General features: G+C 49.6%; 1 protein-coding gene across 3 annotated transcripts in view; it reads right to left on the reverse strand.

Annotated features, from left to right (window-relative positions):
- AFAP1 (actin filament associated protein 1) overlaps positions 1-16695 on the reverse strand; it is a 149405-nt gene that overhangs the window by 16112 nt on the left and 116598 nt on the right. For 2 of the 3 annotated variants that reach the window (XM_061420933.1, XM_061420934.1), the window contains exons 11-12: positions 13172-13317; positions 5782-5899 (exon numbers count right to left, since the gene is read on the reverse strand). In XM_061420933.1, coding sequence (XP_061276917.1) covers positions 5782-5899; positions 13172-13317 — 264 coding nt within the window. Of the gene's footprint in view, positions 1-2602; positions 2870-5781; positions 5900-13171; positions 13318-16695 lie in introns of all 3 variants that reach the window. The other variant, XM_061420935.1, reaches the window with a different exon arrangement.

Genomic DNA, 16695 nt, shown 5'->3' on the forward strand with positions numbered 1-16695 from the left:
AAACATGTGGGAGAGTGAAAAGCAAGCAAACACCTCTGGGGTTTTTTGTAGTCAACTGTTTCAGTCTCTGACTCTTTCGAATGTAGCACAGACAGAAAAAAAGTGCAGGTGTTTGGTAGACACCGGTCTGGCTTCCCAACATTGGACGGCTGTGAACTTCCTGGAGCGGCTAAGAAGGTTCTAGCACTGAGGTTCGGAGCAAACAGGGAACCCTAGGATGTCCTCAGATGGAGTGCTCCAAGGTTACCCATTTCTACCGGGAGGTGGCATATGCTGATCAAGACATGGGCACAGATTGTGGGTTTCTGAGGGCACTGGGCTGAGGTTACTGACAGTCTGCTTCCAAGAATAAACAGCTTTTACTGTGGAGGAATGGTCTTTGGGGAAGTAGCAGACCATGTGCACTTAAGTCTTCAGCTCCCAGGGCTTTATACTGATATCCTAACTGGATAAATAACTACCGTTTGATTCGCTTATGGGGTCTGAGGAAGGAAGCAGAAGAAGCTAAATACAGGAACAGTATGAACTGCATTTTAACTCACTACAGAATTTTGGAATAATTCAACGTATCCCTACTTTGATGGCTGCAAGCCAACCCGGGCTGCATTCTGCTCAACGGATGTGTGCGCACCTTAGCTGGGCCATGGATCCAGTTAGACGGTCAGGCTGACAGCACACGTCTGCCCAGGCTCCTCCATACGCACGTTTCTTACTGCTGGGAGCCTGGGTTTGCGGGGGGCCAGGGCGGGGCTTTGAATTCCCATTCCATTATTTAGGAGGTGTTGAGCACTTCATGAACGCGTTCTGAGCCTGCGTGCTCATTTGAAAACGTAAAGATACGGATGCCACCCACAGGGCTCCTAAAAAGCTTAAACGACACAGCGCCTACACCGAGAGCCCGGACGGCGGGTGTGTGTTAAGGGTAGCGGGCCCACTAAATGCCCAAATGAGGGCAGGGAGCCTGAAGGTAAGTGGCTTGCAAACATGCTGCCCCCTTGAAAGTAACATGAACAAAAACGAAACACAAACAACCACATGTCAAGTGATTCCAAACTAATCAGGGGACACTGATACGATAAGATACGCTATTTTGTCCCATCATTTTTACCAAAGTGAACTCCAATACCAATAAAAAGACACGTCAATACCTTCACCTAGTAAGTGAAGCATGTGACCTGTGAGACTTTTTACCTAAGTGCTCATAAGTTAAGCGTCAGGGGCTTCCCTGGTGGCTCAGCTGCTAAAGAATCTGCCTGCAATGCGGGAGACCTGGGTTCGATCCCAGGGTTGGGAGGACCCCCTGGAGAAGGGAAAGGCTACCCACTCCAGTCTTCTGGCCTGGAGAATTCCACAGACTGTACAGTCCATGGGGTGGCAAAGAGTCGGACACAGCCGAGTGACTTTCACATCATTTTCACTCATAAAAAAACTTTCTATGTAAGTACTTATGTTTGAAGATGCACTGGACTGGGCCCTCAGACTCACTGAATCAGCATCTCCAGCTATTATTAGAAATCAAACACAAAAACCTTCCTACAGAACTTTGATAAAAAGAGCGGGTTTGGAAGAACCACTATAAACTATCACACTCTGAAATTCTAGGATCTTACTTGGCATTCATCATTTTCTCAAGATTACCCCAAAAACTGGAGGGAAAAGAAAATAATTTAAAATGTGGTCCTGTGCTTTATGTTTGTGGAGTATTCTTCCAGGCACCACTTGGATCTTAGTTTAAATGCATGCAAACACAAAATTAATATTTACACTGAAATGCCACAGTTTGCCACAAGTGTCAGGTGTGGGATGGACAGTCGCTCAATGTCAAGATTCCGGACCATTCCGTGATCATCCAAGAGCCTTATTACCTACTCCATTTTAGGGAGTATACGCCTATACTCGTGATGGGAGCCTACTGTAATCCTGGGATTAATCCTGCTCTAAGGTCTGAAAGCAGTTGCCAGTGGAGCCCACCCTTCCTGAAGTACGAGCAACGAAAACGCAGGAAAGGAACCCGCAGCTCAGAAATCTGGAAACTCACCGCCCTATCCTCTTTAATACTTTGGCTCTAATCACCGTAACTCACAAAGTTCCCTGGGGAACTCTGAATGGAGAGAGGGGGGAGCAGGTGAAAGACAACGCAACCAGGGGCTTGCAGTTGCTGCTTAGTTGGTAAGTCGTGCCCGACTCTTTACGACCCCACGGACTGCAGCCCGCCAGGCTCCTCTGTCCGTGGGATTCTCCAGGCAAGAATACTTGGAGTGGGTTGCCATTTCCTTCTCCAAGGGGATCTTCCCGACCCAGCGATTGAAACAAGGTCTCCTGCATTGCAGGCAGATTCTTGACCTCTGAGTCCCCAGGGCAGCCCCCTGAACTAGTCGGGCTGGTACATAACGTGGTTAAAGCTCTGCGTCTCTTGTAATCCGTCCCTGGGTGGCTGGACGCCGAGTGCATTTGCAGATCATACTCTAGTTGAGGGGAAGACTGCGCTCTACCCCTGATGGGGCTCACTGACGGCGAGCTGGTGGATACCCTGTTGCCGCCAGGCCCTGCAGGAGAAGAGTGACTGAGAGATTCTAGGAGACGACAGAAGGGGGTGCTGTACCTGTGAGCTGAGCCCGAGAGACGCCCTCCCCACGGAAGAGGTGTTAGTGACAGACGGGGAGGAGGGCAGGCCGGAGGAGGCGGGGTGTTTGTAGTGGTTACAGGACAGCCTGTCAGGAGACGGCCTAGCAGCCTTCCTGTCAGCGGGAGGGTAGCGAGCAAAGATTTTCGGAGACGGCAAGTTATCGTACAGGACGGCGTTATCATAGAGCGCCTCTTCTCCCAGGCCTCGGCTGCGGGGCGCGGGAACGTCGTCGTCGGGGCCCCACTGGAACACACACAGCGCGTGGTTAGTTGGCGCCCCAGCCGCAGGAAGCAGAGCACAAGAGATGTTATTAGCAAGCACCCCGGAACACGCGTGCATGCCCCACGCTGTTGTCAGCAACACACACACACACACACACACACACACACACACACGACTAGGTGAACTGATTCAGAAGAGCCTTTCTACCTTTGGGGACTTAGGATATCTTTTTTCCTTAAATTGTTCCCAGGGTTATTGGCTAATGATATTTTTGTTTTGTTTTGTTTGTTAAAGTGGGGTTGGGGGGATAAAAAAACAAAACTGACATGTCTTTAAAGAACCGGGTTTTGGAAGTCCTCCTGATCCAGGAAGCAGGAACAACGTGATTTAAGGAAAAGGATGCTGAACTGGGGTCCATCCGGAGATCAGGGGCTCTGGTTCTCCTGAAAAAATGTGTTAACTTCTTGATCAGAGATGTGTTAATACATCCTTCATCACCCAAGCATTGCTGATGGGAGATGTATCAATAGTCACTTACACAACAGATTACTGGTGACAGGCGTTGGTTTCCGAAAAAAAATCCCCTGGTCAATAGTGAGTTTAAGATACCAGCAAGCACTTTATCTTATTTCACAGTAAAACTGATGCACGATGCACAGAATTCTGCCAGGAATCTTACAAAGTAGGGGAGACTAAGGCACGGAGCTCAAGAGGAGCTGTAGGAGGCAGAGCCAGAGCGAAGGGCTGAGTCCGTAACTACACGGCCCTCAGCGTCTGCACCTCAGGCCCCCCCCAGGCCAGGAGAGGCTGGGCGCAGAACACCCGCAGACCCTCCCAAGCTTGCCATGCGGGCTTTGGGTGTACGCTCTGTGGGTCTCATGACTGCCAGCATCCCCAGCATCCCATACTTGGTTAGGCCTGAAGAAAGTGCAACGGCCAAAATCACAGGCTGTTACAAGAAAGAAATCCAATCACCATAGAAAACAGGATGCTTCAAACTATTAATTGATACAATGGCACTGCTTCAGTGGAGAACCTTTATACAAAGGATTAAAATAGCTACAAGCCACTTCAGAACATGGATATTAAAGTACAAATTAAAACCCAAACTCACAACCACGGCCAGATTCGTTTAAGTTTTAAAGGTCTTTATAAATTGCTTTGCATTTAAAAAAAAAAAAAAGAGAGAGAAAATATTAATTCATGTACTATACTTATTTTAGTCTATTTTTATATCCTGGCAGAGTTCCTTTCTGCCAGAATGCAATTACGGCCTTTTGTTATAAAAATAGAAAAGGCTTAAAATTTCACTGTAGGAATGTTTTCGTTCCGCTGCAGTCACTTCAGTGTGTCTATTTTTGTGTGCTGGGGACCCATCTATAATCTAAAAATAACAATACCTACAGATAAACATGGATGTGAATGTTTCATAATGACAACCTAGCATATATTTGTCCCGGGTTATTAAGATGGTCTAGACGGGACCATCCTCTTCCTAAAATACCAAAGGATTAGGTCACATGGAAAACTTGGAAAACAAGCTCCACCGCACCTGCGGGTTAGAAGTGCGTGAGCGCCTGTCAGAAGCTCCTTTTCGAGATGCACGTTCACCTGGGCCTCGGGGAGACGCGAAGGGAAAGAATCACTGAAATTGAAACGCTACTAAAACGGCAGGTATCGAGGCTCAAAAGTATGAACTTTGTCAAACTGAGGAGCGAGGGCGCCTCCAAAAGAGAGGGCCTGGTCACCGCGCCCAGGAGGGGGCACGACAGTCTAAAGAGAGGCCTGATCTCCAAGGAGCCCTTAGGCAAGGAGTCAGAAGCCTGAACGCTGGACGCTCCATCACTCACTCCACCCGCCCAGCGACGCGCGTGCACAACTGCCTCCTCAGTGCAGAGTCTCGGAGCCGGCAGCTTCTCAGCTCGGGGCCAGCGGGAGCTGTGCTCGTTCCTGGGCTGCCCGAACCTGTGTGGCATTAACTGGAGTGCGGGGACAGGGGGCCCAGGCGGGCGTCTGTGGAGGTCCTGGCTTTCTCTACACCACTCTGCCCACCACGTGCCCTGGGAGAAACCCCTCTGGGGGCAAGGTTCACAAGGGGGCCTTGGGGCAGCGAGACAGAGGCAGGGCTGCATGTTCTCAAAACATCTGGGGCTGAGGCCAAAGGCTCAGAGGAGCAGACTGTCCCATGCGGTTGGTCTACAATGGCGGGGGAGGCTTCCCCAGGACTAGCAAGTGGACCCCGAGAGCTGGGCTGCCTGGGAAAGGGCCCAGAGCCTGGCCTGGGACCTGCTCCTGTGGGGCCACCACGGGCTTTCCCTGAGCTCCTGGGTCCCGCTCTGCAGGGCGGGCGGCTACGGCCACAGCACGAGCCAGAGCTCCCCCAGTCCTGGAGACCCCAGCTGAAGGTGGAGTGGGGATGGGGGGCAAGGGGGCGAATGGCCGGGCCTGTTTTTGGGCTCTGCAACTGGGACGGGCTCTCGAAGCCTGCCCACACCCTTACGCCCATGACCTAATACAGAGCCCCTTTCATCTCAACCCGCACTTGAACATGGCCTTGCAGGCCAGGCCGGCCGGCCGGCTTATCCTCCACTGATGAGAGTCCCAGCTACTCGGAGGCCAGCTACCCTGAGGACGCAGGAAGGTGTCCGGAGCTGGCAATTTGGTCGTTACCCTGCGGCAATGTCACCCTTCTGATGGAGATTTCTGACGGTGTTTGGCTAACGGCATTGACGCGAATAACAAACGGCTCCTGGGGCCAATGACCCTCAGGTTCACACGTGGATTAAGGCAAACAGGGTGTCAAACACAAGAGAGGTGGAGTGTGGTTTTCATCCTGCCTCTCTCGTTTAGGCCGAAAGGAGGGGAAGTCACAGGGACCCACGGGCGCCTCCCTTCCAGCACAGCTGACCCCCAGCTCTGCCCACCACACTCACCGAACCGCTGATGCAGGGGACGTCATCATAGTGAAGCGCCGTCCCGCTGGGGTGCGCATAGCCATTGGAGGTGCTCCCCACATAGGGGTTAGTGGACAGAACACGCCGGTTCATAAAGCTGAAAGAGAGGAAGCGGGTTACGACCCTGCGGTGGATGACTGAGCCTCCGGGGGCGCTGACGGGTGCCTGGGCTCTGTCCGTGGCTGCGGGTGGAGAAACATCAGGACCCGGGCAGGACCGGGTGTTCTACAGCCATCAGGGCGGACCCTCACCTGCAGGATGGGACGTCATCCGTGCCTGGGACTGCAGCACAGACCGGGGACGAGTCTGCCGGGGCCTCGGAAAGCGGCCCTGCACACGCCTGGTGTGCCACAAATAACCCGGCGTTCAGCAGTTTATAGCAGGGGCTCAGCCTGCTTCTGCCCATAAAGCTTGACCGGAACACCTTTATTTACCGGGACCCTTCACTGATAAACTGTCTGTGTCTCCTTTTTTTCCACATGCCTTTTTCATGAGCCTGGTAATTCTGGAAGCAGAGACCATCTGGCCTGCAAAACCGAGGTATCTCCTCTGTGGCTCTTCTCAGGGCATGTTCATGGACCTTGTTCTAGAAGCACCTTAGAGCACCCATCCCACAGCCTTTCTTGAGCTTTGTTCCCTCCTTGAGTGTTTGTTCCCGCTCCTCTGCCCTCCCGCCCGGAACTTCTGGGGACCTGAGGGCGGCCACCCCAAGCCCTCGGGAGACCCACATGAGAGCTGGTGATCTGTGAGGCTCCGAGCACCAAGCCCACTCCCCGTGCCCCCGCCCCTCCCGCTCTTCACCCCAGGCCCCCAGCGGCTCTCTGCCTGCAGCTCTGAGACCCCTCTTTCCCAGTCACCCCAGGTAAACAGCGTCCCCTCCCCTCTGCACCTCTCTGCTGTCCCTGCTCCTTCCTACTCACCCCAGGTAAACAGCGTCCCCTCCCCTCTGCACCTCTCTGCTGTCCCTGCTCCTTCCTACTCACCCCCTACTCACCCCAGGTAAACAGCGTCCCCTCCCCCCCTGCACCCCTCTGCTGTCCCTGCTCCTTCCTACCGCTAATCATCCCCCGACACGTGACGCACGGATGCCCGCCTTCCCCACTGGAACCTCAGCTTCAGGAGGACACACCTCTACCAGCTCTACTCCTCATGTGCCGGGGTGACAGCCAGCAGATAAAAGCTGCTCAACAAATACGAATGAAGGAAGCAGGGAAGGAAGGAACGTGTGAACGGTCTGCTCGTGGTACAAGTGAAAACCCTCAATGTCGAGGGAAGAACTACCCTGTAGATTCTCCAATTTTCCCAATGGGAAAAACTAAGATAGCCTGAAATTTAAAACAAAACAAAAAATCTGTTTTTTCAAATTTTGCTTTTTCTTGGGATCTGACATTCCTATGGTAACTAGAGGAATGTAAAAAACAGGGCAAATGAGCAAACCTGTGGGCAGCAAGTGGGAAGGGGAGACCTGCCTCTCAGACTCTTGCGACAAAGCTGCCCTGGGATTCCTGGCTCCTGAGAGAATGAGACGAAGGGGCTGTACAGGATCCGCCCTGGGGTTAAACCTGCATTTCCCACCCACCCGCCTGAGCACGGGCGGCGGCTCGGGTGCAGTGCTGCCCTCTGCTGGGAGAACACAGAACTCACAGCGAGTCCCACCCGGGACACACAGCCGTCTCACAAAGTAACTCTTTTCCTGATACAAAAATGCATATGATTGTTCTGTACTTAAAATACTTTAACATATATTTAGGAAAAGATGCAGGAGACATGGGTTCAAGCCCTGGGTCAGAAAGATCCCCTGGAGAAGGAAATGGCAACCCACCCCAGTATTCTGGAAATTCGTGGACAGAGGAACCTGGAGGGCTACAGTCCATGGTGTTGCAAAAGAGGCGGACGGGACTTAGCGATGAAATAACAACAATGTATAGGAAAAACAGAATACAAGAAACACAGATGGGATTTGCTTTCAGATGCACATTTAACATTTTCTGGTTTAAATACCCCATTAGAGGGTATTTTGGGGTGAAGGGCTGGTGATGAGAGGAAGGCCACAGGATGACCACCCCGGCCCCACGGGTTGTCTGTGGCCCGCTGTGCTCCAATGCCCGTGAGCACTGCAGGGCTGTTCCTTGCTCTGAGACAGATGCCCTGCCCAGGGGCTGTCTCCTGCATGGTCTGGGCCTCCGCGCTCCGGCCCCTGCATGGTCCCCACTGGGCACAGATGCCAGGAGGGAGCGTGGACCACGAGGGGTGGGGCAGAAGCTCACTCATTAGGAACAGACACCAGCAGGTCACTTCTGACCCACAAGACCTAACGGGAGGTCACAGACACACAGGATGTCCCGTCCCAGCTGGAAGAGACCTCGGCCACCAGCCAGGCTGCCTGTCGTCTCTCAGAGAGGGACCTGGGCCCCCCAGCTAGGTCTCTGGGATCCAAGACCAAACACAAGGTCCCTCGCCTTTTGACCAGACACTCTTCCTGCAATCCACTGTTGGCCACATAGAAACCTAAAATGAGACACGAGGCCACGTGCCACTTGTTAAACCCAAAACGTAAGATACAGAAATACATGTGCATGCTCAGCCGCTTCAGCTGTGTCCAAATCTCTGTGACCCTATGGACTGTAGCCTGCCAGGCTCCTCTGTCCATGGGGATTCCGCAGGCAAGAATCCTGGAGGGGGTTGCCGTGCCCTCCTCCGGGGGATCTTCCTGACCCAGGGATTGAACCCGCGTCTCCTGCATTTGCAGGCCGGTTCTTTGCCACTACGGCCCCCGGGAGGTGTGTGTATATATATATGTAAAGTGCACACAACAGAAATGCCGCCAGCTGAAGCACCTTTAAGTGCCCGTTCCGGGGCCCCAGGCACGTGCGCCTTGCTGTACGGCCAGCAACACCACCCGTCTCCAGAGCGCATCGTCTTCTCACAACGCCGTAACGCTTTCAAGGTTCGCCCGTGTTCTCAGGAGCTGCATTTTGGAATAAGATCTCCCGGGGACTCCGCTGAGAGGGTGGCTTGCGGTGGCGGTCTCCCGCTGGTCTGTCTGCCCCCTTCTCTGTATCCACACTGATCCACAGCTTTTAGCATCACCAGTGCTGCCACGGCTCTCTTACGGGCTCCTACCCAGCACGACTTGAAACGAGTTCCAGAAGAAACTTTGAGAGCATCTGCCTTGTATCCTCTATATCGTGTCTTATTTAAAAACAGGCCACGGAAAGGCATGCTTCGACTCTTCATTGTTACTAATACTCTTCAACAGACCACTTCTTCTAGGAGACCTCACACTACTATTCTTTCCTCTACTGCCTCTTCCCAAAATATATCATTGTCCTTTCTCCTTCGGACATAATCAATGCACACAAAATTCCCCTAATGACCTCGAAAAGATTCGCTAACTGGCTGCCAATTACATAAAGGCAGAAATTAATCTTAGACTATTTATTACACTGTCAGGCTACCATATTTTATATTTTGAAAACGGTTTCCCTGTTAAATCTCTTCTCTCTTAATTGTTACAGAAGGTTTAACAGAAAACTAATAAATAAAAATAAACTTTATTGCTAAGTGACATTTCCAATAAAGATTTTAATGGGGCGGCAAAGATTCTTGCAGCCATAAACTTGTGCATGTTTTTAATAAATCAATTTTCAAAATTGCAATCTATGTTCCTTTTTCGAAAATGTGACCTTCTCATATTTGGTTCAGATGAATATTCCATTCATCTGGGTCCTAGGGGAAATATTTTTCATCAGGGTTTCTCTTAAATGTTGTTATCAGTTTGCTTATTATTGTTGTAGTTACATGTAGACTTATGAGAGGCTTTTCGAAACTAGTTACGTGCAAACAGTACAGTTAATGACCATGAACTCCTTTCTTTTATGTCACTCTAGATGTGCGGACGGAGAAGGCAATGGCAACCCACTCCAGTGTTCCTGCCTGGAGAATCCCAGGGACGGCAGAGCCCGGTGGGCTGCCGTCTATGGGGTCGCACAGAGTCCGACGCGACTGAAGCGACTCAGCAGCAGCAGCAGCAGATGTGCGGGTTGTGCAAAACTGGACTTAAGGGTATTACGTTTCCTTAGAAACAACTTTAAATGTGCTTTATTTACTATACAATTAGGAGACTCACTGTAATTTACTTACACTTTCCTAATTAGAATCTTATTATGGGAAAAAAAATAACAAGAATGAACAGAACAGTGAGCACTTGATCACTGTCACTCTGGTTTTCAAACAACAGAAGTGAGAGAGTACAGGTGGTCTGACTTCAGAAATCCTCTAACGTTCCTGGAGGTTTTCCGGTAAAGTTGTATAGGATTAACTCATTTTGTCAAGGCCGTTGATCTTAGTTGGGTGGAACATGGTGGCTTGATTCCTAACAAGTGCATGCTCAACTGCTCGGTCATGTCCAATTCTTTGTGACCCCACAGACTGTAGCCCACCAGGCTCCTCTCTCCATGGAATTCTCTAGGCAAGGATATCGGAGTGGGTTGCCATTTCCTTCTACAGAGGATCTCCCCGACCCAGGGATTGAACCCAGGTCTCCTGCACTGCCGACAGATTCTTTACCAGGGAGCCACCAGAGAAGCCCGATTCCTAATACAGGCCGACGTTATCTTTACTTTACCGAGCCCCCTAGCCAAGCATTAAGTTAACGTTCATCCCACAACCCCATTCAAGACTGCTCAAGTGCCCCACAAACACCACTTGTGTGGAAAAGTTAGACGGTGATGTTGATGTTAAACAGACAAATAGTGCAAACAGCTGCGTTTATCTTCTTCGTACTCAAAGGGTTTCAGGGTCTTCGAGGCCCGGGTGGGCTTGCCAACAGTTGTTGGTATATTTATCGTCACTTGCTGATCATACAACTCCATCACCTGCTCTGTTTCAATCCGCCTCCCTCGAGCCCCAGTCCAGATTCTCCGAGGACGAGAGAGACAGAAGCGGGAATCCAGGGATCAGAGCTACGAGAGCCCCACGTTTCAGATATCACGTTACCTAGACTCTGTGTTCTACAAAAAGAAGCTGGACACTGACAGGTGAGGACGGACATGTCTCAAACCTTTCCGTTTAGGACCTGGTGCAGCAGGACAGAACCCGGGTCCCTTCCTCCTGGCCCGGTGCTCCTTCCAGCGGAACCTCACAGAGCATCACTTTACACAAAGGACCCAGCAAACCCCTGCTGGGAGCGACCATGTCCACTGGTTCCAGGACCGCCCTGCTGCTTTTGGGGACCACGGGGAGCTGAGCATGGTGACAAAGTGGGGTGGTCGTGCTGGCGAACTTTCTGCAAAGCTGAACGTGCCCGCTGACTTGCCCTTCACAGAAAAGGGTGCCCGACCCCTGCTCTGCACAGCACGGAACAGGAACCAGCCGTGTTTTCCTTTCACAGACGTGTTCCGGCAGACGAGCAGTCCTCCTGCATCTTAAATCTCTACACCACGTTCCACCCTACCGAAGACGCTGAAGAGCTTTGGTTTATGTGGGTGTTCACTCCGAGGCTGACGGCACTTGCAACTGAAACTCGGGAATGTGTTCGCCTTTATTCGTTCAAAAATAACAGCAGTAAATCCACTGTATTTCAACATATTTTTATGAATGTTAACGATACCTTTTTAAAATTTTTTTTATGGGAAAAATGGTCCTGTTTGATATGCTTGTAAATCTATTCCATGTCTGGCTCAGTAGAAGACAATGGATTACCAAACTTGTTTCTGCATTCAGCCAGTTGCAATATGTTGTTTTGGTTGAAGTAGGCGAAGAAAATCCAGCCTCCTACAGATATTTAGTTGGAAAAGTGAGGTGTATTTTAACAGTTTTTCCAGAATATCATGGAAGATATTCTTTGATACTACACCAAAACTCAACGAGTGGTAATTTCTTAACGATTCGTTGCCATGTAGAATCTGACACTGTATCAGTGAACCTGCTGTCCGCTTTGGCATGAATACCCATTCTTTCTCTTGCTTGTGGGAGGGACGTTGGACCTGTGCATGGCTGATGCAGACCTTCCAAATGCACACACTTCATTACACAATATCAAAAATCACACTTAACATCACCACCAGTGTTATCACAAAAGTCTGCGTACTGGGAAGACGTCGGCTCGGAGTGGAAGACAGAACGCTCCTAGGGTTCTCAATTCTCGGTCAAAGTTCAACTCCATTTCAGGCAACAAACACTGCCAGCCACCTTCCTCGAGATGAGAGGCTCGCTCGGTTCATTTTCGAAAAAGTGTCTGCAAATGCCTACGTCTGAATAACAACAGTTTGCCTGTGAATTGTTCTTTCCGGTAAAAATGGAAAAAAAAGGTGGTGGGCTGGGGAGGAGCTGCTGAATTCGTGACTCTGTCACATAAGAGCGTTTCCTTGGGACAACACTAGAGTTCAGTCAATAAAGCACTTGTGTGTCCTGCCTGCCACATCTCAAATGGCAAAAAGACGTGGACCCAAGAGCGTTAATAAAAAATATCTACTCTCTGGCTCTTCACAGAAACAGGAACAATTTCAATGCTGGACCATGGACGTCTCAAGTGAACCCACCACCTTCTTTTGCTATAAAGGCGTGGTGGTGACCGTGGTCACAGCACCTTGTTAAGCGACCACTTAAGATAGTACTAAGGTACCTGCCAACTTACCCCTCTGCCCCTGGTTCCTTCTGCATCACTGATGCAAATGCAAAGAAGAATAATTTCTTAGTGTCATTATGGGGACAGTTTTGACCTTTGGGACTGCCTAAAAAGGGTATTGAATACCCACAGCAGTCTGTGGACCATACTTTGAGAACTGCTGCATTAATTATCCTGGCCATGATTATGTGAAAGAAATACTCATTGTTTAAATGTTTTTATACAGTAACAGCCCTTAAAAAAAATCACACTGAAGTTTTAAAAGTATATGATTGATGGCTTTGAAAATGCAGTCTTCACTTATACAATAAGGAGAATTATTTCTGCTTTATAGAATTGTTTCCCTAATACAGGGGTCAGCAGACTACAGTCGATGGGTCAGATATGGCCCACTGCCTGTGTGTGCAAATCAAGTTTTATTGGCACACAGCCATGTCCATTCATTTATGTCTGTGACCGCAGTGGCAGAGCTAAGCAGTTTTAACATTTGGTCTGCAAAGCCAAAAATATTACTGTCATGCCTTTTGCACAAAAAGCTTGCCAAACCCTGTTCTAATAGAAAACACAGATGGTTGAAATGACAAATATTTCACCAAAATCTGCATTGATACAGAAAAGGAGAGTCTTCCGTTGTTTTTCTTTTTTCCCCCTTTAAAGATACACACTTACAGAAAAGGGGAAAACTAGGGAAAAAATAAAGGCGTTTAACGTCAGCACCGTCTGCCCCGGCAGAGGACCTACCAGAAGGTCTGCTTGGCCGTCTGAACGACGCTCGCGGACACCTCCACGTCTATGTAGTCGTAGTGCAGGGCCCCGGGGTCCGTCGAGGACCCCGTCTCAGCCAGCAGAATCCCAATCCATCTGCCCATGTCTTCAGAAGAGGAGGCCTGGTGAGGCGAAGAGGCAGAAAGAGCATTTTATGTAACAGTGCGGTTTTCACACTTTCGTGAAAATGTCAGTAAAGCGACAACACGACAGGAAAGGCGCTTAACACGGGGAGCGTGCCGATGAGGACGACGACGAGGATGCAGCCACTGCCCGCGTCACGGGATCAACCCCGCCTTCACGCTAGGCCTTAATGCAGAAGCTGCACCATGATTATGCCCCGGGAAATAAAAACCAGAGGGACTAAATGCCTCCCAATTATTTTGGGGAAAGGCACTAGGGTTTAAGATGTAGAAGCTAATGGGATTATTTAAATCTCAGCCACAGGAAGCTGTTTAGAAAGCCTCCTTAGTTTGGAAATAAAATCCGGGCACCAGGAGGAGCCTCTCCAGCCACAGGCGCCTAACCTGGACAGCGTGTCAGGCCTGGGCCAGTGGGCATCCACTTTGCTGACCAGGAGCCCCTGCTGTGGTCTCCGGCATGGGCCTGCAGTACCAATTCTATCCCCCTGACTAGACTGCGCAGTAAATCACCCCACCTCCGTTTTCACAGTAGCTGTGTGGATACAGGTGTAGTTGTATTGACGAGCACTGGGCTGCTTTGTGCATGCTATTTTTTTTTTTTAGGATATTTCAAATGCTCCCCAAATGTCATCTGCCTGATTTACAAGTCTGAAATAGATCTTTAAGATTCAGTGCATTAAAATTCTAAGCCGCCCTGTTATGGGATTTAGAAGGTCAATTACGTTACGTTCATACTAGCATTTCAAATGTCTAAATACTTTCGTTAATCAAATATGTGAGCAATGTTTAAAGTTTATGGGAAACAGAGTTATGAGGTACCTGAATGTGAAAGAAAAATAATTTTTTTAAGTTTTTGTAAAACTTACAAAATTTTTATATAAAGAAAGATGTGTGAGTTGAGCCTAAACGCTTAAAGAAAAGTGGGTTTTCAACACCGTAACCTGGACGAGTTGAACATGGATCAGAGTACAAGTAAGCACATACACCCCACAGTGGGCACAAAACCTCTCGGGGGAGGAGCGGTTGAGGAGGGACTGCGTGCTGATAGAGTTGGTCAGCGATGCTGTACAAGTGGCAGACCTTGCCTGGCCGGTGTCGTATGCGGCCACTGGACAGAGTGAAGGGGTCCCAACTGTGTGCCTCACAGAGAGCAGGATGCAACCAACGTCTGCTAAGCTGCAATGAACACCTGGATACTAGAAAGAATCACAAATAGGTTCTCTTCACTGGTCTCCTGCCCTTGCCCTTCTATGTCAAGAATGAATCTGCGACTGACCCTCTAGCCATGCATCCATAACTATTTCGTCGAAGCATTTTTAAAAGCATTTTAACACAACATCTAAGATGTTGTGGATACTATTACACTCTTAACTATTTTCCTCATTGTTCATTTTCAGAAATTTCCTCAGACTTTTAACAACTATCTCAGTGGATATAGTGGATATAATATACTGAATTTAAAACATTAGTTATGATCTTGTGGCTTTTAGTGGATAAATAGGTAGAGATTGGGCTTCCCTGGTGGCTCAGCTGGAAAAGAACCTGCCTGCGATAGAGACCTGGGTTCAGTCCCTGAGTTGGGACAATATCCTGGAGAAGGGAAAGGCTACCCACTCCACTATTCTGGCCTGGAAAATTCCATGGACTGAACAGTCCGTGGGGTCGCAGAGTCGGACACGACTGAGCACCTTTCACTTTCACTTTCAGGTAGAGATGCGAGTGTATACATATATGGGCTTCCCTGGTGGCTCAGATGGTAAAGACTCCGCCTGCAATGCAGGAGACTGGGGTTTGATCCCTGGGTCAGGAAGATCCCCTGGAGAAGGGAATGCAACCCACTCTAGTATTCTTGCCTGGAGAATTCCATGGACAGAGGAGCCTGGCGGGCTACAGTCCACGGGGTCACAAAGAGCTGAGCACAGCTGAGCAACTGACACTATTACTACTACCACACGTGTACACATGCATATGCATGTGTGTAATACGTGTAACAAACATGCCTGAACACGTGTATGTATAAACACACACACAGTTTCCTATGACACCCCAGTAACTTTGAGCACACCTGCCACCCAGATGCTGGCTGCTAAGTACCGCCATCCACCAGGAGGAGTCCCCCAGAGCTCTCTGGACCGTGGCTGATTCCAACAGGCCTGGGGCGGGAAAAGTCCGAGATGAGCCTGGAATATCTTGGTGCATCATAATATGAGGAAGGAGCTCACAAAACAACGGGAGCTTCAGTGTCTATTTCAGGGACACAGCAGAGGTCACATAGCTGGAAGGGTTTTCCACTGACCAACTCTGTTAATCTGACCAGGATAAATCCTGACAATAAAGGATTATACTCATTGATTAGAACAATCATCTCTGACCCCTTGCTGATATATAAACATACTTGAATGAATGAATAAGTGACTAATTAAATGAGAGGAAGGGACATCTCCCTGACAGTAGAGACCAACTAACTAATGTTCAGGGAATAATGAAATTAGGAAGCCGTCACTTAGCAACTGCTTCAGGCAAGACTAACTCACGAATGCTGAAAGTCAGTGGAGAAAACTGTGCATGGTAGGACATCTCAAAGAGTCTTCCCACACGAAGCTGTTAAAGACAAACGGGAAACACAGTAGCTCTGCGGTGGGGAAGCTGTGCAGACGACCCGCCCACAGGCTCAGAGTTAACACCAGTCGAGGGACAGACTGACGGCTGTCCTGCACACCGCACCACTGCTTCCACGGGCCCTGCCAAGCGTGCCGACCCCAGATGCAAATTTCCAGGAAAACAGCAGACATCCCCAGACTGAGGGATCTTCTACATGATAACTGCTCTGTACCATGCCCAGTACCAATGTCATGAAACCAGACAGGGAAAGCCAAAGAGACTGCAGCCCAGGGCAGTACCACCTGGCGTTTCCTTCTGCTCACAAGAGACATCACTGGGACAGCTGGGGGAATCTGATTAAAATCTGTGAGTCAGATAATTGTATTGCATGAGGGTGAATTCCCTGGTTTTGATGATTATGGAGTGGTTTTGGTAAAGGAATGCTCTCGTTTTTTAGCAAATTCACCCTGAAGTGTTTAGGGAAAGAGGGGCAACATGTCTGTCAAAGGTCCTGAAAAAACATATAGAGAGAAAAGAGAGGCGGGAGCGACCACGCAAGAGATACCAGATGCGGCACCATGTTGGCATCTGGGGCTGTGGGTAAAGGGTGCGTGGAATTATGTGTACTGTGCTCACAACTTTCTCTCAGAAGTTCGGATACAATGGCCTTAGAAAGTGTACAGTTTTACTGCCCGCATCACTGCGTTTCCTTAACTGATTCAGGCAGACTCCGCTTATGCTGGGACGCTGAGCGTG

This window comes from Bos javanicus, chromosome 6, assembly GCF_032452875.1.
Source record: "Bos javanicus breed banteng chromosome 6, ARS-OSU_banteng_1.0, whole genome shotgun sequence".
NCBI classification, from domain to species: Eukaryota; Metazoa; Chordata; class Mammalia; order Artiodactyla; family Bovidae; genus Bos; species Bos javanicus.